General features: G+C 46.7%; 2 protein-coding genes across 2 annotated transcripts in view; both read right to left on the bottom strand.

Annotated features, from left to right (window-relative positions):
• Positions 1-8,970, bottom strand: part of LOC136790274 (uncharacterized) — a 10,158-nt gene extending 1,188 nt beyond the window's left edge. The window contains exons 1-9 of the mRNA XM_066993207.1: positions 8,278-8,970; positions 7,084-7,368; positions 6,739-6,895; positions 5,980-6,137; positions 4,986-5,117; positions 4,515-4,622; positions 4,242-4,314; positions 3,540-3,673; positions 2,874-3,234 (exon numbers count right to left, since the gene is read on the bottom strand). Of these exons, the coding sequence (XP_066849308.1) occupies positions 2,874-3,234; positions 3,540-3,673; positions 4,242-4,314; positions 4,515-4,622; positions 4,986-5,117; positions 5,980-6,137; positions 6,739-6,895; positions 7,084-7,368; positions 8,278-8,328 (1,459 nt within the window). The 5' untranslated portion in view covers positions 8,329-8,970. The remainder of the gene's footprint in view (positions 1-2,873; positions 3,235-3,539; positions 3,674-4,241; positions 4,315-4,514; positions 4,623-4,985; positions 5,118-5,979; positions 6,138-6,738; positions 6,896-7,083; positions 7,369-8,277) is intronic.
• LOC136790273 (uncharacterized) lies at positions 8,442-19,604 on the bottom strand. Its single transcript, XM_066993206.1, has 10 exons — positions 19,459-19,604; positions 18,267-18,551; positions 17,922-18,078; positions 17,163-17,320; positions 16,169-16,300; positions 15,698-15,805; positions 15,425-15,497; positions 14,723-14,856; positions 14,057-14,417; positions 8,442-8,521 (listed from the first exon to the last, which is right to left on the bottom strand). The coding sequence occupies exons 1-10, from the start codon at positions 19,507-19,509 to the stop codon at positions 8,442-8,444; spliced, it is 1,539 nt and encodes a 512-aa protein (XP_066849307.1). The 5' UTR covers positions 19,510-19,604.

Raw genomic sequence — 19,604 nt, 5'->3', positions numbered from 1 at the left:
GCACCGCATCAAGACTCCCTCCAAGCCCCAAGAGCCAGCAGGCTGGGGGTGGGCAAGTGACGGGGAGGGGACATCACCGGTGCAGCTGCCTCTGCAAGGCATGGCTCACTGGGGTAACCACTGACATGGTTTGCATGAGGCTGTCAGATAACATAACTGCAGTCATTTCTCTCTAAACTGCCTTCACCTCCTCTACTCCCCACCTGTTTCTTTCCTCATGCTGGAGCTCCCTACCAGCAGTGCCACGCTGTTTCTTCTCGCCTGATGGAAGCAATGTTGCAGCAGAGTAGGAAGGCCTCGTATGAAAGGGAGGTGGTCTTACTTCAAAAGTGGTTTCCCTTCCACTCCTCACCCACACATGAGCACTAACATGGATGTACTCAAGTGCTCTGGCCAGCGGCCTGGCACCAAGACACTTGTACCTGGTTGGCCTGGTCAGGGGTCCTTGCGGCAGCCCAGAGCACAAGGCTTGCCTGCTCTGAAGTCCTCCTCGCGTCTGCTGTTGGCTGCTTGGGCTGGGGAGGGTTTGCAAGTGCCTTTCCTGCTCTTACTGCTTCTCCTCTGAGAGTCATTAGGGTTTTCTCACTGTCCATTCTCATCTCCTCTGAGCTGCCAAGTGCTCCAAGCTGATCTTTATCTTCCCACCATCACCCCTTAGTGGCTTACATTTTTCTTTTACCCTGGGTATCGGCTGCCCCCGGTATTCCAAGCAACCACAAAAAGCTGCACGTTGCTCTGAGAGGATCTTGAATTCTCGTGAAACTAAACCCTGAACTGCCTGTGTGAACCAAGCACCAAGCCCTGGCAATAATTCTTATTTAGCCAGCAATCATTACTTTGTTTGCTTGGTACCCATTTTTCTTTGTCTCATAAACTATCTTCTAGAATAACAGCAATGATGTCCAGGTTTTAGTGAAAATTTTGCCTCAGCGTGCTCTCTAATCCTGTTGGCTTCACAGCACCCATGTGAACACCCTGAGAAAATGAGAGGTACAGAAGGTCTTCTCTGAGTCCCACCGGCTGCTGACAGAATTTAGACCAGAAGTGTCCATATTCTCACTCATAGCATGGCACCACTCCACTCCCATGTGCGTATAGGCATCCTCTATCCAAATCTCAAATATTTGAATGCAAAGGCTTTCAACTAATGGTCAGTCCTGGAATGAACTGCAAGATGGATTTTTTTTTTTTTTTTTCTGTCAGGGAAATGCACAAACCTAGGATGAAAGTCTTCTTCTTAAGAATACTCTAATGTCTTCAGAAAAAAATAAAATAAAATAAATTGTCTTGGAGTTTGTTTGCTTCCAATGAATACACTGTATATGCTGTCACAGGATGCAGTTTTGCTTTAATTGATAAGCATCCTCGTGACACTATGCCTTCAATCCAGGGGAAAAAAGCACGAGTAACATTTACAACATTCACTGAAAATATTTAATTCAATGCTATATTGATATTTCTATCTTCTCCTCAATTATAAGGTACACTCTGAGATCTAGAGTTCATCCAAAACCTAATCCAGTAAATCCTCACTTTAACGAGTGGTAATCACAAAACCTGGGAATAATTGTCCTGATTTTCTGAGGAGCATAGTATTGCAGTGCGTACTGAATTCAAAGTAAGATTAATCTTCCTGGGCAGCAGATTGTTGTTATCCTGACATAATGGCAGCCCATATATAAGACCTGCAGATTGGTACTTTGGAGATCCAGAGCTCTTCCCCTGACTGTGATTTTTACAGTTTTTCTTTTCAGACATGCCTTTGCCAAAGAAAGATGCTAGAAGACTGCTGAGACGCCTAGGAATCGCCGAATCACTGAATGTTAGGGATTGGAAGGGACCTTGGAAGATCGTCTGGTCCAATGCCCCTGCCGGAGCAGGAGCAGCTAGATCAGGTCACACAGGATCGCGTCCAGGCAGGTTTTGAGTGTCTCTGGAGAAGGAAACTCCACAACCCTCCTTTGGGTAGCCTGTTCTCGTGCTCTGTCACCCTCACCATAAAAAAGTTTTGTCTCACATTTAAGTGGAACCTCCTATGTTCCAGCTTACACCCATTGCCCCTTGTCCTATCATTAGATGTCACCGAGAAGAGCCTAGCTCCGTCCTCCTGACACTCTCCCTTTACATATTTATAAACGTTAATAAGGTCACCTCTGAGTCTCCTCTTCTCTAACTAAAGAGACCCAGCTCCCTCAGCCTTTCCTCGAAAGGGAGATGCTCCACTCCCTTAATCATCCTCGTGGCTCTGTGCTGGACTCTCTCAAGCAGTTCCCTGTCCTTCTTGAACTGGGGGGCCCAGAACTGGACGCAATATTGCAGATGTGGTCTCACTAGGGCAGAGTAGAGGGGGAGGAGAACCTCTCTCGACCTACTAACCACAGCCCTGCTAATACACCCCAGGATGCCATTGGCCTTCTTGGCCACAAGGGCACAGTGCTGGCTCATGGTCAGCCGGCTCTCCACCAGGACGCCCACGTCCCTTCCCCCTTTGCTGCTCTCCAGCAGGTCAGTCCCCAACTTATCCTGGTGTCTGGGGTTGTTCTTGCCCCGATGCAGGGCTCTACACTTGCCCTCGTTATATTTCATGAAGTTTCTCCCCACCTGATGCTCCAACCTGTTGAGACAGGCAGCAAAAGTTCAGACAAGTCTGTTAGTTTTGAGTCACTTCATCTCTTTATTGTCAACTTGTTGTGCATTACTGCACAACACAGAGACTGTGACGCTTGCGTCTTTGTTCTTCAGGCCGGATTCTGTTGTTTTGAACCCTTGCGCATCCTCCACCAGAAAAGCAGCCCCTTCCTGGTTTGGACGCCTTTGAGAATGGTGTAGGTTCCTGTGGATGTCGTTGATGGCCTTAATTCTGGAAGCCGCACAATTGCTTCTGCTTTTGGGTTGTCTCAGTGGCTCCCTCATCTGCGGCTCCCCAGGCTTAGGGAGCATCTCGTCTGAATAGGTGGCGCCTCTTTGAACCTTTGCGTTTTCTTGTGCACATACACTTAGAACTGGCAGCCCAGCAGCTCCTTGGTGACGTGGCCGTCTTACAGAATGTGCATGGCTCTTGATGATTGCATTCATGGCTGTCATTCTGGCAAGAGCAGACGGCATGGTGCTTTTGGGCTGGTGCAGTGCTTCGCTCGGCAGTGCCAGTGGAATTGCCTGGTCCAGATAGCCCTCGACATTTTGACGCTTGTCTTCGTTTTTCCTCAAGTTGAGAATTTCTGTGCATCTGAGGAACTGGTGACAGAAAACATAGCCTTTTAGAGACTGAAAGCAGGGAAAGAAGAGGCTTCCTTCATCAGAGAAGGAAAGGAAAAGCAGAAGCGTTTGAGTTCAACTTTCAGTTGTGTTTGTCATGTAGTAGAAGTACTTGCTGAATTACAGGTTGTACTAAATACCACCTTGTGTGCCCGTCATTGCTAAGCTCCGTATATTCCTACTGCTTTCACAGGTTGCATTTTCAATTGCAACTATATTGTAAAAATAGAAATTCAGACTGTATTTGACAGACTGATGTCTACTCTTACTATAAAGGCACAGACCTTGCCATCTGGTACAGATGTTGCAGTCTCTCTGTCTATGGGAACAGCGTTTTCCTCTGCTGTCCTTTCCATCTGATGGTCACACACCTCTGTGGAAGTCTTTGGGACCTCCACGTCCACAGCTGCATTGCTTACTGCAATGGAAAGAATAATAATTACTATTATTATTAAAAAAAAAAAAAAAGTAAATGAACAACGGACAATATGAAGAGAAGAAATACATAGGAAATGGATGGAAGAAGTGTTGAGGGACACGTTATCTATGGCCTGCTGTTCTGCCGTACCTGAATTGCCTGAATGTCAGGGCTTGCACAGGACTGAGGTCTTTGTGTTAACCAAACGCGTGAATTCTAATACCAGGACTAGACTGCGGAAGCAGCACCTCAGCACCGTGATCGAGATCTCCAGGCCTGTTCCGCTTGGCTATAAATTGAGCCTTTATCATCCACAGTTTCGGCTATAATTTGAAGCTACCTCCTTCTGCCAAACTCCTCTCTGTGTACCAGCACGGAAACCTGTTTCTTAGGTCCCACTGAGACCAATGAATGTGCTTAGCTGAGGAAGGAGGCACTGAACAACTTGGAGCAATGTCCTGTATCTGTATCCTAAAAGCAGCCCCACGTTTGTGCCAGTAAAGACGGTTGCCAAGAACTTGGTTTGTCGTGCTCCTTTGGGAGCCATTACTCTCAAGCCACTTCTTACCTGCTTCATCAGTATGCCGGGTGAGTGTAGAAGCCCCGTTTGTCTCTGGAGTCACTTGCTCCCCGAGAGAAACCTGTGCACAAAACCTTCACGTTACTGCGGGATTTAGTGCAACATGGAAGAATACTCCATATTTCGGCTGCTGTCTTTGAAACATCACAGAGAAGTCTGAGTGGGAAGCCCCATTCATTACCACATCCAAACAACCCTGTCTAGGACACTGTTTTAAAACCATACCTGCCAAATGATATAATTGTTAATTGACAAAGTTACCTCTTTGCTTTGAAAGGCTTCTAGTGGGGCTTCTTTGGAGCTCGTCGCACTGCACTCAGCTTCCCTGGTGCTGCTTGATAGTGGGAGCTGAGTGGTACTTGAGGTCTCCTGAAAACAAATACAAAGAATCACGTAATTAACAGTAATCTGGATTTGTGTTTCTGCCTGTGAAGGGCTGTCACAAATCAGTTCTATTTTAAGAGGTGTTAAGCCCAAATGTTTCCTTTATGGCAGTGTACCGTGATGATTTAGGGGATTACGAGCACCACAAGGAACCCATGTGATGGGAAGTTTGAACCGTTAAAGTTAGGTGAGGCTCGAGGAGGGCGAGTTGAAAAGAAAATGGGGTGCAAATTTTTCCAGGGACACCGGGAATGGTGAATCCTGGAATCAAGCAAATAATGTTATTTTCCTCTCGAGCTCTTTAACAGGGGAAACCTAATTTGTTAGTATTCAAAATGCCATTGTTACCTCTGCAGCTTTGTGCTGGTGCTGGGAGTGAGCGAAGGTGGTCATTGAAGGGGTCATCTGCCCATTCTCAAAGTGTTTCCTCACTGCAGCCAGGCCGCCGGGCACAGTGCAGGACTTGATTTCCTCTGAGGTCTAGAGTGATCAAATAAGGCCAGGTGTTTTCCATTTGCAGTAAGAACATACCATCCATTTCAACAAGTAAGGGCAAGGTGTTATAGGGTGTAAATGAAGCAGTTCATATGTTCTCAACACAGTTCGGTTGGGTCAGGCTTCCTCCAGTTCTTCCTTTTGGGGAGAGAGAGCTAACAGCACCATTGCTGGCAGTGTTGGGAGGAGGGAATTGGAACCTTCTTGGCCCAAAGAACCGCAGGAATCTGTTCCAAATACACAAGGGCAATTAGGAAATCAAGAAGCCAGTGGGCAGGAATTGCGGTGGTTTGAAAACACCTGGACTCTGAAGGCGAGCGTGGCTGTTGGCTGCTTCCCTCAGGTGGCTTCTGGGCTACCTGAGCACCCATAGCTGAGCTGTTTTATCATGCGGTACTTTCAAAGTCTTCAGTTCGAGCAGCAAGAGCTCTGAAGTCACTGTGCTCCTGAATAGGATTTTATTATTTGGCGATAGAGAATAGTTGTTGTGGTAAGGAAACTGCCTTGTTTTGTCATCATAGGATAACCGTGTTGCTGATCTCTCTCTCACCCATGATCCTCATACATGAAGTTCAGGCAAAGGTGGACTGAAAGGAAGAGCACTTCCATGAAGCAATGGGGATTGTCCAAAAGACCAAAGGCATCTAGCGTGAAAAACCTCATTTGGTAGAGAGAGAGACTGATGGATGACTATGTTTGCTCTGTAGGTTTCCTAATTTGGGATTTAAATTTTGATCCACCCTATGATCCACCTGATAGCTTGCTTGTAGAAATAAAGATGGTTACGATCTGTCCCTGGGCAAAGCAAACGTAGAATTAAGAAGATATTGAGACATTGGTATCTTACATTGGCAAAGCGGTTGCTGTTCTCTGCCTTTGACACCGCAGCCTGATACAGAGCCATTTTGTCTTTCAAGGAGACATTCTCCTGGAATTCCGTCAGTGTATTGCCGGTGTTGGGAGGGCTGTCTTCTGGAAGTCCTCCTACAGCTTTGCAGCCACCCACTGCAACCACAAAGAGACGTCATAGTTGGGGAGAGGGAGATGGGTGCATGTGTTTCAAAGCTTGAAAGAAAAGCAGTAAGCAAAACAAACAGTATTGCCAACATTTTGCCAACTGTGTCGTACTTTTACTTTAGAACACATAAAGTACGGAGCATTTAATTTGTGGAAACCAGAATGCCTTTAACTAATAAAAGTTAACGCTTTGTTACCAAAGCAACAAGTTGCTAAATCCAACCTATCTTCACCAAAGAAGAAAATGAAGATACCACTTTTTCGTAATTGATGAATGCTGCCCATAGTTTTGATATCATATTTGTAATCTGGGCTGTCTTCATCAAAAGTTATCTTCTCAAAACATAAGACACCATTCTGTTGTGTTTTGTTCAAAAAGTATTTAATGGGCATCAGGCACTCCTCCGTAATGCAAAAGACAAAATGGAGAAGGCTGGAAAGCTTGTTTTGCATTGAGAAGAACACCACGTTCTCTCCCTGGGCGGCCTGGGGGCTGCCCTGATGAGGTGAGTGTGCTTGCCCCTTGTCACCTCAGAGATGGAGCGCATTGAACTAAAGGGAGAAATCCGATCCAAGTGGTAAGGCTAACCTTCAGTGTTGGTGGTCTGTCCATTGCCTGAGGACATCTTCTCAAAGATTGCCCTCCCCCGTTTCACGCTGGACACTTCCATCAGAGAAATGTCCGTCTGGCTCCCAGGCTGAGTGGCCAGTGCTGGTGGCAGTGAGCTTCTGCCACTTTCCGCTTCCTGTTGGAAGACACGGAGGGGATGTGAGCTAGAAGCTACTGGGAGGAGCCAGGTAGGGCTTTCAGGGGGCAGAAAGGATATGAAGAGGCAGCAGATTGGAAGGGGGTGCTGTTCTGGCAGTAGTGTTCTCCAAGTCCTCAGTGAGAGCGCGGGAATCCTTTTCAGCTGCGGAACCTGCGTGCACTCACCTTCCTGCCACCCAGGGTCTCAAAGTGGCTCTGCAGCTCCTTGACAGAGATGGGGAAGGTCTCAGTCCGGCGAGGGCCACCCAGGGTGACGTCCGCCCTCCCGCTGTCTGCCGCGGCTTCCTCCACGGTGCTGCCTGGGCTGGCTTTCTCTGGTGCCAGGGACCGTGGGGCTGGCAGGCGTTGGAAGGCCAGGCTAGGTGTCAGAGCACTGGCGGACTCCCATCTCTTCATGAGGAGCTTCACAGAGCTCTTCTGCACGGTCAAGTCGGGCAGCTCCATCGCGCCCTGCCAATGCAACGGGTACCTCATGACATAGCTTGTATTTCAGACCAGGGTTTGAGTGGTTTGCAGTATTTCATGGGGGAGGAAGAAGCACAGGAGAAGCGCTAGGTTTCTGCAACCCAAGGGTACTCATGAAGGAAATTCCCCTGGGACATGTGCACTTGTCAGCAAAGAATTTGACTTTAGGCCTCATCCTGACTTTAAGCCACTTTTGCCGCCTGCTCATGGCCGCTTAAATCACTACAGAATGCTGAGGGCAATTCATTCTTAAGTCAAATACTTGGTGAAGACTGCACGTCTGACACTGTCAGGGCCTTGAATCGTTTCCCAGGCTTCGTAGAACCTTCTTAGCCTTTATGAAAATGCAGGAAGAAAATTGGGGGAATACGAAAACCCAAAGAGGTATGGAGCTGGGCTTCAATGGCCTTTAGCATTTCATGCCGCCTTTGCCGACTGTACTTCCTAACTTTTGCTGGCCACTTCTAAAGTTATCATGCTTAAAATGTGCCAGAGGAAGGCACAAACTAAGGGCTTGGCTGCTTTTTGTTCGATGGCCATGCTGGGCAGGAAGGCAGAGGGTTGCGAGAGAGAGAACCAGAAGCTGCTTCAGTTCTTCCCTCTGTCTGGTGACTAATATTCACTGGCCACGGTACTAGAGGATCTCTTCTCCACTAAAGACTCCCTGAAAGTGCACGTGAGAGCTAGCTGCACGCTTCTGACACTGTCACTGGAAGAGCGTGCAGTTTTTCTTCTGCAGGTAAGCAGAGCCACAAGAATCTGAAGCATTTCATTTTTTTTTTTGTTTTGCTCCCTCTCACCCATTTATCACATGAAGAGTATCAGGCTTTGCGCTAGACCACCTACGTCCAAAAAAATGCACGAACTTGTGTATTCGTAAGGAGCTAATCTTACCGCTTGGCTCTTCTCAGTTGAATTTTCCTTTTGTGACTCTGCTGCACACATTGCGTGCCTGTTGAAAGGAAGGCAAATTTAAACATTCTCTTATTCACTGGTCTCATTTGACTAACGAATGTGAAGCTAGATCGACAGTTCACAGTATGCATTGGAGAAAAGCCTCATCCTACCTCGTCCGTCACAATCTCACTTCCAAGAAGTGATGGCCGCAGGAAGAGGCGCCGCCTTTTAACCTGCCTGTCTGCATTGTGAGCACACAGTCAGTCCACAGTGTCCAGGTTACCGTCTCCATGTGTGGGCATACGGAAACCAAGGCAACCAAGCCGGCCTCCTGGCTTTCCTTACCCCAACAGACCCACCAGAGAGTCCTCGGAATCTGCTGAGATTCTGTTGGTGGTGGTGCACAACCTCTCCCAGAAAGAACCTGGTGTCCTTAGGGACAAGTTCTTGGGCAGACCGTTGTGGTAGATAATAAATGCCCTCAAACAGAGAGACCATTGGTTTTTCATTTTTATTCTCCGTTACTCAGCTAACTTCAAATTCTCTCTTAGAGCTAACTGGCAGAATTGTTTGACTAGCTCTGGCATGCCGTGCTTGGTTTTCTTTCATTCACTCATGCTGGTGTTTTTTGTGTGTGTTTTTTTTGATACCTAAGAGAAATATCAAAATGTTGGGTAATTTACCCTTGGGGGCGTTCTCTCTTCCTGTAGTATGGAGGAGACTTCTGACTCTCAGGCTACAGCTCTTTGGCCAACAAAACCTTTGAAGGACTCTCTAGTAAGCCAACCCATTTTATGATGCCACAAAAGTACAAGGGCAGAAGCAGAGAAAGCTAAGGACTGTAGATTTAAAGTAGAGAGTTAACATTTGGCAGTTAGGTACCTTCCTTTGGAAAAGGATCAGGGAGATCAAGGTGACTTAATCAAAAAAGTGATTACTTAGATGAAAATATCAAGGAAAACGCAGATGTCAATACTAAGAAAGGAAAGAAGTCTAATTTAATGGAACAACTCTTTGGAAGTAGCACCAGTACCGTCCTCCTTTCTAGAAGTAAAGACGTGACACCTTTTGACATAGACTGGGAGTTTAGTAATACTCTTCTTGTTGATAAAAACAGTAAAGTCAAAGTAAAAGAAGACAATGATCTTTCCAGTGAAAGAAGAAACCTAAACAGACACAGTCTGCAACGAACTACACTCAAGCCAGGAGTTAAAACCTGCCTTACGCTAGGTCTGGCTGGGATGGAATTAACTTTCCCTGGAGCAGCCCATACAGTGCTGTGTTCTGCAATTGTAGCTCAAAGAGCACTGGTATCACACCAGTGTTTTGTCTATTAGTGAGCAATACTGGCACCGCATCAAGACTCCCTCCAAGCCCCAAGAGCCAGCAGGCTGGGGGTGGGCAAGTGACGGGGAGGGGACATCACCGGTGCAGCTGACCTAAACTGACCAAAGGGATATTCCATGCCATGTGATGTCACACTCAGCAATAAAAGGTGGGAAAGGGGAAGGAGGCGGGGGGGGCTCTTGTTGTGGAAGCGTCTGCCCTCCTGAAAAACCACCACGCATATTGAGGCCCTGCTTCCCAGGACGTGGCTGAACAGCCCCCATTGATGGGAAGTAGAACCACAAAAAGACGAACCACAAAAGATGATGGGAGAAATTCCTGCCTTCTAGCATAGAAAGATTATTATAATTTGATTAATTGCTTTAATGGGATACGCAGGGAGATGGTTCCTGCTGCAGGCCAACTGGTCTTCCACTTCTGGTCCCCAGGAGAGTGGTCATCAAACAAAATTCTCTGAGGATCATCCAACAAAGATGTTCAGATGTCAGGACACACTTGACATAGGAAATAGGAAATTTTAAGAAAAAAGATTTTTTTCTCTTTGCGGAAGTACAGATGAAAAGGTTTTTTGGGGGGGGGATCATAGTAGATAATCTGTAACGCAAGAAAAGAGATTTGAGTTGGAGGAGCAGAACTCGGGATGCCCTTCACAACTCTGAAGTGAAGCCTGAAGAAGACTACAGTAGTAAGAACAATGAACTGGGAAATGCTACAAAGGATTGACCATTTTTCTCATATCTGTGGTGTCTTTGCACTAGCTAAGGAGTAAAAAAAAGTGATTTTTCAGAACCCTCATAAACGCTGTGCTTCTAATGATGCTTTGCTTGTTGCATATATATCTAAGGAGGTGAACTGCAAATCTATAATGCTTCCAGAATGGGGCTGCTTGGAGAGGATGTGCTTCAGCTACCTGGTAGCCTCAGGCTCATTGCTGGTGCTGAGGCAGAAGGTCTAATGCAGCCAGCCCAGAGCCCATTAGCTTTGCCAGGGGGCACGAAAGAATATCTGGTCTGGCATGGTAGGAGTAGGAATTCAATCAGGAAAGTGTCTTGCGGCAAGTGGCTACAAGAGCCCCAGCAGGGCTTTCCTGGATACTTGTGCACCAGAGTGCTCAGGGTGAGCCTTTACTATTCAAGAGAATTATAATAAACTCCGCATAGTGCTCTAAAGCCAAGACTAGAAAGAATCAAGCTGCCGATTGCAGGAAGGGAGGTTTTGTTCCCTGAGCTGCACGGCTTCGCTAAGTGTGACCTGTTCGTGTTCTGACATGAGAAATTTCAGCCTTAGAGATGCCCTGGGTGACTGCTCACTTAGAAAATTCCCCCTCCCTTTTTTTTTTTTTGGGGGGGAGACCAAATTTAACATGGTCTCCTGTTCCAAATTGTCTCTTTGATTATCTGCAAAGTCTTGATGTCGGCAGGAGGAGAACAGCTGCATCAGCGTGTGCTGTCAGCCAGGACTCGGGGCTGCAGGGACTTGCTGGGATGCCTCTGCAAGGCATGGCTCACTGGGGTAACCACTGACATGGTTTGCATGAGGCTGTCAGATAACATAACTGCAGTCATTTCTCTCTAAACTGCCTTCACCTCCTCTACTCCCCACCTGTTTCTTTCCTCATGCTGGAGCTCCCTACCAGCAGTGCCACGCTGTTTCTTCTCGCCTGATGGAAGCAATGTTGCAGCAGAGTAGGAAGGCCTCGTATGAAAGGGAGGTGGTCTTACTTCAAAAGTGGTTTCCCTTCCACTCCTCACCCACACATGAGCACTAACATGGATGTACTCAAGTGCTCTGGCCAGCGGCCTGGCACCAAGACACTTGTACCTGGTTGGCCTGGTCAGGGGTCCTTGCGGCAGCCCAGAGCACAAGGCTTGCCTGCTCTGAAGTCCTCCTCGCGTCTGCTGTTGGCTGCTTGGGCTGGGGAGGGTTTGCAAGTGCCTTTCCTGCTCTTACTGCTTCTCCTCTGAGAGTCATTAGGGTTTTCTCACTGTCCATTCTCATCTCCTCTGAGCTGCCAAGTGCTCCAAGCTGATCTTTATCTTCCCACCATCACCCCTTAGTGGCTTACATTTTTCTTTTACCCTGGGTATCGGCTGCCCCCGGTATTCCAAGCAACCACAAAAAGCTGCACGTTGCTCTGAGAGGATCTTGAATTCTCGTGAAACTAAACCCTGAACTGCCTGTGTGAACCAAGCACCAAGCCCTGGCAATAATTCTTATTTAGCCAGCAATCATTACTTTGTTTGCTTGGTACCCATTTTTCTTTGTCTCATAAACTATCTTCTAGAATAACAGCAATGATGTCCAGGTTTTAGTGAAAATTTTGCCTCAGCGTGCTCTCTAATCCTGTTGGCTTCACAGCACCCATGTGAACACCCTGAGAAAATGAGAGGTACAGAAGGTCTTCTCTGAGTCCCACCGGCTGCTGACAGAATTTAGACCAGAAGTGTCCATATTCTCACTCATAGCATGGCACCACTCCACTCCCATGTGCGTATAGGCATCCTCTATCCAAATCTCAGATATTTGAATGCAAAGGCTTTCAACTAATGATCAGTCCTGGAATGAACTGCAAGATGGATTTTTTTTTTTTTTCTGTCAAGGAAATGCACAAACCTCGGATGAAAGTCTTCTTCTTAAGAATACTCTAATGTCTTCAGAAAAAAATGAAATAAAATAAAATAAAATAAAATAAAATAAAATTAAATTAAAATAAAATAAAATAAAATAAAATGAAATAAAATAAAATAAAATAAAATAAAATAAAATAAAATAAATAAAATAAAATAAAATAAAATAAAATAAAATAAAATAAAATAAAATAAAATAAAATAAAATATATTGTCTTGGAGTTTGTTTGCTTCCAGTGAATACACTGTATGTGCTGTCACAGGATGCAGTTTTGCTTTAGTTGTTAAGCATCCTCGTGACACTACGCCTTCAATCCAGGGGAAAAAAGCACGAGTAACATTTACAACATTCACTGAAAATATTTAATTCAATGCTATATTGATATTTCTATCTTCTCCTCAATTATAAGGTACACTCTGAGATCTAGAGTTCATCCAAAACCTAATCCAGTAAATCCTCACTTTAACGAGTGGTAATCACAAAACCTGGGAATAATTGTCCTGATTTTCTGAGGAGCATAGTATTGCGGTGCGTACTGAATTCAAAGTAAGATTAATCTTCCTGGGCAGCAGATTGTTGTTATCCTGACATAATGGCAGCCCATATATAAGACCTGCAGATTGGTACTTTGGAGATCCAGAGCTCTTCCCCTGACTGTGATTTTTACAGTTTTTCTTTTCAGACATGCCTTTGCCAAAGAAAGATGCTAGAAGACTGCTGAGACGCCTAGGAATCACCGAATCACTGAATGTTAGGGATTGGAAGGGACCTTGGAAGATCGTCTGGTCCAATGCCCCTGCCGGAGCAGGAGCAGCTAGATCAGGTCACACAGGATCGCGTCCAGGCAGGTTTTGAGTGTCTCTGGAGAAGGAAACTCCACAACCCTCCTTTGGGTAGCCTGTTCTCGTGCTCGGTCACCCTCACCATAAAAAAGTTTTGTCTCACATTTAAGTGGAACCTCCTATGTTCCAGCTTACACCCATTGCCCCTTGTCCTATCATTAGATGTCACCGAGAAGAGCCTAGCTCCGTCCTCCTGACACTCTCCCTTTACATATTTATAAACGTTAATAAGGTCACCTCTGAGTCTCCTCTTCTCTAACTAAAGAGACCCAGCTCCCTCAGCCTTTCCTCGAAAGGGAGATGCTCCACTCCCTTAATCATCCTCGTGGCTCTGTGCTGGACTCTCTCAAGCAGTTCCCTGTCCTTCTTGAACTGGGGGGCCCAGAACTGGACGCAATATTGCAGATGTGGTCTCACTAGGGCAGAGTAGAGGGGGAGGAGAACCTCTCTCGACCTACTAACCACAGCCCTGCTAATACACCCCAGGATGCCATTGGCCTTCTTGGCCACAAGGGCACAGTGCTGGCTCATGGTCAGCCGGCTCTCCACCAGGACGCCCACGTCCCTTTCCCCTTTGCTGCTCTCCAGCAGGGCAGTCCCCAACTTATCCTGGTGTCTGGGGTTGTTCTTGCCCCGATGCAGGGCTCTACACTTGCCCTCGTTATATTTCATGAAGTTTCTCCCCGCCTGATGCTGCAACCTGTTGAGACAGGCAGCAAAAGTTCAGACAAGTCTGTTAGTTTTGAGTCACTTCATCTCTTTATTGTCAACTTGTTGTGCATTACTGCACAACACAGAGACTGTGACGCTTGCGTCTTTGTTCTTCAGGCCGGATTCTGTTGTTTTGAACCCTTGCGCATCCTCCACCAGAAAAGCAGCCCCTTCCTGGTTTGGACGCCTTTGAGAATGGTGTAGGTTCCTGTGGATGTCGTTGATGGCCTTAATTCTGGAAGCCGCACAATTGCTTCTGCTTTTGGGTTGTCTCAGTGGCTCCCTCATCTGCGGCTCCCCAGGCTTAGGGAGCATCTCGTCTGAATAGGTGGCGCCTCTTTGAACCTTTGCGTTTTCTTGTGCACATACACTTAGAACTGGCAGCCCAGCAGCTCCTTGGTGACGTGGCCGTCTTACAGAATGTGCATGGCTCTTGATGATTGCATTCATGGCTGTCATTCTGGCAAGAGCAGACGGCATGGTGCTTTTGGGCTGGTGCAGTGCTTCGCTCGGCAGTGCCAGTGGAATTGCCTGGTCCAGATAGCCCTCGACATTTTGACGCTTGTCTTCGTTTTTCCTCAAGTTGAGAATTTCTGTGCATCTGAGGAACTGGTGACAGAAAACATAGCCTTTTAGAGACTGAAAGCAGGGAAAGAAGAGGCTTCCTTCATCAGAGAAGGAAAGGAAAAGCAGAAGCGTGTGAGTTCAACTTTCAGTTGTGTTTGTCATGTAGTAGAAGTACTTGCTGAATTACAGGTTGTACTAAATACCACCTTGTGTGCCCGTCATTGCTAAGCTCCGTATATTCCTACTGCTTTCACAGGTTGCATTTTCAATTGCAACTACATTGTAAAAATAGAAATTCAGACTGTATTTGACAGACTGATGTCTACTCTTACTATAAAGGCACAGACCTTGCCATCTGGTACAGATGTTGCAGTCTCTCTGTCTATGGGAACAGCGTTTTCCTCTGCTGTCCTTTCCGTCTGATGGTCACAAACCTCTGTGGAAGTGGTTGGGACCTCCACGTCCACAGCTGCATTGCTTACTGCAATGGAAAGAATAATAATTACTATTATTATTAAAAAAAAAAAAAAAGTAAATGAACAACGGACAATATGAAGAGAAGAAATACATAGGAAATGGATGGAAGAAGTGTTGAGGGACACGTTATCTATGGCCTGCTGTTTTGCCGTACCTGAATTGCCTGAATGTCAGGGCTCGCACAGGACTGAGGTCTTTGTGTTAACCAAACGCGTGAATTCTAATACCAGGACTAGACTGCGGAAGCAGCACCTCAGCACCGTGATCGAGATCTCCAGGCCTGTTCCGCTTGGCTATAAATTGAGCCTTTATCATCCACAGTTTCGGCTATAATTTGAAGCTACCTCCTTCTGCCAAACTCCTCTCTGTGTACCAGCACGGAAAGCTGTTTCTTAGGTCCCACTGAGACCAATGAATGTGCTTAGCTGAGGAAGGAGGCACTGAACAACTTGGAGCAATGTCCTGTATCTGTATCCTAAAAGCAGCCCCACATTTGTGCCAGTAAAGACGGTTGCCAAGAACTTGGTTTGTCGTGCTCCTTTGGGAGCCATTACTCTCAAGCCACTTCTTACCTGCTTCATCAGTATGCCGGGTGAGTGTAGAAGCCCCGTTTGTCTCTGGAGTCACTTGCTCCCCGAGAGAAACCTGTGCACAAAACCTTCACGTTACTGCGGGATTTAGTGCAACATGGAAGAATACTCCATATTTTGGCTGCTGTCTTTGAAACATCACAGAGAAGTCTGAGTGGGAAGCCCCATTCATTACCACATCCAAACAACCCTGTCTAGGACACTGTTTTAAAACCATACCTGCCAAACGATATAATTGTTAATTGACAAAGTTACCTCTTTGCTTTGAAAGGCTTCTAGTGGGGCTTCTTTGGAGCTCGTCGCACTGCACTCAGCTTCCCTGGTGCTGCTTGATAGTGGGAGCTGAGTGGTACTTGAGGTCTCCTGAAAACAAATACAAAGAATCACGTAATTAACAGTAATCTGGATTTGTGTTTCTGCCTGTGAAGGGCTGTCACAAATCAGTTCTATTTTAAGAGGTGTTAAGCCCAAATGGTTCCTTTATGGCAGTGTACCGTGATGATTTAGGGGATTACGAGCACCACAAGGAACCCATGTGATGAGAAGTTTGAACCGTTAAAGTTAGGTGAGGCTCGAGGAGGGCGAGTTGAAAAGAAAATGGGGTGCAAATTTTTCCAGGGACACCGGGAATGGTGAATCCTGGAATCAAGCAAATAATGTTATTTTCCTCTCGAGCTCTTTAACAGGGGAAACCTAATTTGTTAGTATTCAAAATGCCATTGTTACCTCTGCAGCTTTGTGCTGGTGCTGGGAGTGAGCGAAGGTGGTCATTGAAGGGGTCATCTGCCCATTCTCAAAGTGTTTCCTCACTGCAGCCAGGCCGCCGGGCACAGTGCAGGACTTGATTTCCTCTGAGGTCTAGAGTGATCAAATAAGGCCAGGTGTTTTCCATTTGCAGTAAGAACATACCATCCATTTCAACAAGTAAGGGCAAGGTGTTATAGGGTGTAAATGAAGCAGTTCATATGTTCTCAACACAGTTCGGTTGGGTCAGGCTTCCTCCAGTTCTTCCTTTTGGGGAGAGAGAGCTAACAGCACCATTGCTGGCAGTGTTGGGAGGAGGGAATTGGAACCTTCTTGGCCCAAAGAACCGCAGGAATCTGTTCCAAATACACAAGGGCAATTAGGAAATCAAGAAGCCAGTGGGCAGGAATTGCGGTGGTTTGAAAACACCTGGACTCTGAAGGCGAGCGTGGCTGTTGGCTGCTTCCCTCAGGTGGCTTCTGGGCTACCTGAGCACCCATAGCTGAGCTGTTGTATCATGCGGTACTTTCAAAGTCTTCAGTTCGAGCAGCAAGAGCTCTGAAGTCACTGTGCTCCTGAATAGGATTTTATTATTTGGCGATAGAGAATAGTTGTCGTGGTAAGGAAACTGCCTTGTTTTGTCATCATAGGATAACCGTGTTGCTGATCTCTCTCTCACCCATGATCCTCATACATGAAGTTCAGGCAAAGGTGGACTGAAAGGAAGAGCACTTCCATGAAGCAATGGGGATTGTCCAAAAGACCAAAGGCATCTAGCGTGAAAAACCTCATTTGGTAGAGAGAGAGACTGATGGATGACTATGTTTGCTCTGTAGGTTTCCTAATTTGGGATTTAAATTTTGATCCACCCTATGATCCACCTGATAGCTTGCTTGTAGAAATAAAGATGGTTACGATCTGTCCCTGGGCAAAGCAAACGTAGAATTAAGAAGATATTGAGACATTGGTATCTTACATTGGCAAAGCGGTTGCTGTTCTCTGCCTTTGACACCGCAGCCTGATACAGAGCCATTTTGTCTTTCAAGGAGACATTCTCCTGGAATTCCGTCAGTGTATTGCCGGTGTTGGGAGGGCTGTCTTCTGGAAGTCCTCCTACAGCTTTGCAGCCACCCACTGCAACCACAAAGAGACGTCATAGTTGGGGAGAGGGAGATGGGTGCATGTGTTTCAAAGCTTGAAAGAAAAGCAGTAAGCAAAACAAACAGTATTGCCAACATTTTGCCAACTGTGTCGTACTTTTACTTTAGAACACATAAAGTACGGAGCATTCAATTTGTGGAAACCAGAATGCCTTTAACTAATAAAAGTTAACGCATTGTTACCAAAGCAACAAGTTGCTAAATCCAACCTATCTTCACCAAAGAAGAAAATGAAGATACCACTTTTTCGTAATTGATGAATGCTGCCCATAGTTTTGATATCATATTTGTAATCTGGGCTGTCTTCATCAAAAGTTATCTTCTCAAAACATAAGACACCATTCTGTTGTGTTTTGTTCAAAAAGTATTTAATGGGCATCAGGCACTCCTCCGTAATGCAAAAGACAAAATGGAGAAGGCTGGAAAGCTTGTTTTGCATTGAGAAGAACACCACGTTCTCTCCCTGGGCGGCCTGGGGGCTGCCCTGATGAGGTGAGTGTGCTTGCCCCTTGTCACCTCAGAGATGGAGCGCATTGAACTAAAGGGAGAAATCCGATCCAAGTGGTAAGGCTAACCTTCAGTGTTGGTGGTCTGTCCATTGCCTGAGGACATCTTCTCAAAGATTGCCCTCCCCCGTTTCACGCTGGACACTTCCATCAGAGAAATGTCCGTCTGGCTCCCAGGCTGAGTGGCCAGTGCTGGTGGCAGTGAGCTTCTGCCACTTTCCGCTTCCTGTTGGAAGACACGGAGGGGATGTGAGCTAGAAGCTACTGGGAGGAGCCAGGTAGGGCTTTCAGGGGGCAGAAAGGATATGAAGAGGCAGCAGATTGGAAGGGGGTGCTGTTCTGGCAGTAGTGTTCTCCAAGTCCTCAGTGAGAGCGCGGGAATCCTTTTCAGCTGCGGAACCTGCGTGCACTCACCTTCCTGCCACCCAGGGTCTCAAAGTGGCTCTGCAGCTCCTTGACAGAGATGGGGAAGGTCTCAGTCCGGCGAGGGCCACCCAGGGTGACGTCCGCCCTCCCGCTGTCTGCCGCGGCTTCCTCCACGGTGCTGCCTGGGCTGGCTTTCTCTGGTGCCAGGGACCGTGGGGCTGGCAGGCGTTGGAAGGCCAGGCTAGGTGTCAGAGCACTGGCGGACTCCCATCTCTTCATGAGGAGCTTCACAGAGCTCTTCTGCACGGTCAAGTCGGGCAGCTCCATCGCGCCCTGCCAATGCAACGGGTACCTCATGACATAGCTTGTATTTCAGACCAGGGTTTGAGTGGTTTGCAGTATTTCATGGGGGAGGAAGAAGCACAGGAGAAGCGCTAGGTTTCTGCAACCCAAGGGTACTCATGAAGGAAATTCCCCTGGGACATGTGCACTTGTCAGCAAAGAATTTGACTTTAGGCCTCATCCTGACTTTAAGCCACTTTTGCCGCCTGCTCATGGCCGCTTAAATCACTACAGAATGCTGAGGGCAATTCATTCTTAAGTCAAATACTTGGTGAAGACTGCACGTCTGACACTGTCAGGGCCTTGAATCGTTTCCCAGGCTTCGTAGAACCTTCTTAGCCTTTATGAAAGTACAGGAAGAAAATTGGGGGAATACGAAAACCCAAAGAGGTATGGAGCTGGGCTTCAATGGCCTTTAGCATTTCATACCGCCTTTGCCGACTGTACTTCCTAACTTTTGCTGGCCACTTCTAAAGTTATCATGCTTAAAATGTGCCAGAGGAAGGCACAAACTAAGGGCTTGGCTGCTTTTTGTTCGATGGCCATGCTGGGCAGGAAGGCAGAGGGATGTGAGAGAGAGAACCAGAAGCTGCTTCAGTTCTTCCCTCTGTCTGGTGACTAATATTCACTGGCCACGGTACTAGAGGATCTCTTCTCCACTAAAGACTCCCTGAAAGTGCACGTGAGAGCTAGCTGCACGCTTCTGACACTGTCACTGGAAGAGCGTGCAGTTTTTCTTCTGCAGGTAAGCAGAGCCACAAGTATCTGAAGCATTTCATTTTTTTTTCTTTTGCTCCCTCTCACCCATTTATCACATGAAGAGTATCAGGCTTTGCGCTAGACCACCTACGTCCAAAAAAATGCACGAACTTGTGTATTCGTAAGGAGCTAATCTTACCGCTTGGCTCTTCTCAGCTGAATTTTCCTTTTGTGACTCTGCTGCACACATTGCGTGCCTGTTGAAAGGAAGGCAAATTTAAACATTCTCTTATTCACTGGTCTCATTTGACTAACGAATGTGAAGCTAGATCGACAGTTCACAGT

This window comes from Anser cygnoides, chromosome 3 (genome assembly GCF_040182565.1).
Source record: "Anser cygnoides isolate HZ-2024a breed goose chromosome 3, Taihu_goose_T2T_genome, whole genome shotgun sequence".
In the NCBI taxonomy this organism is placed as follows: domain Eukaryota; kingdom Metazoa; phylum Chordata; class Aves; order Anseriformes; family Anatidae; genus Anser; species Anser cygnoides.
This window is presented reverse-complemented; position numbering and strand designations above follow the sequence as displayed.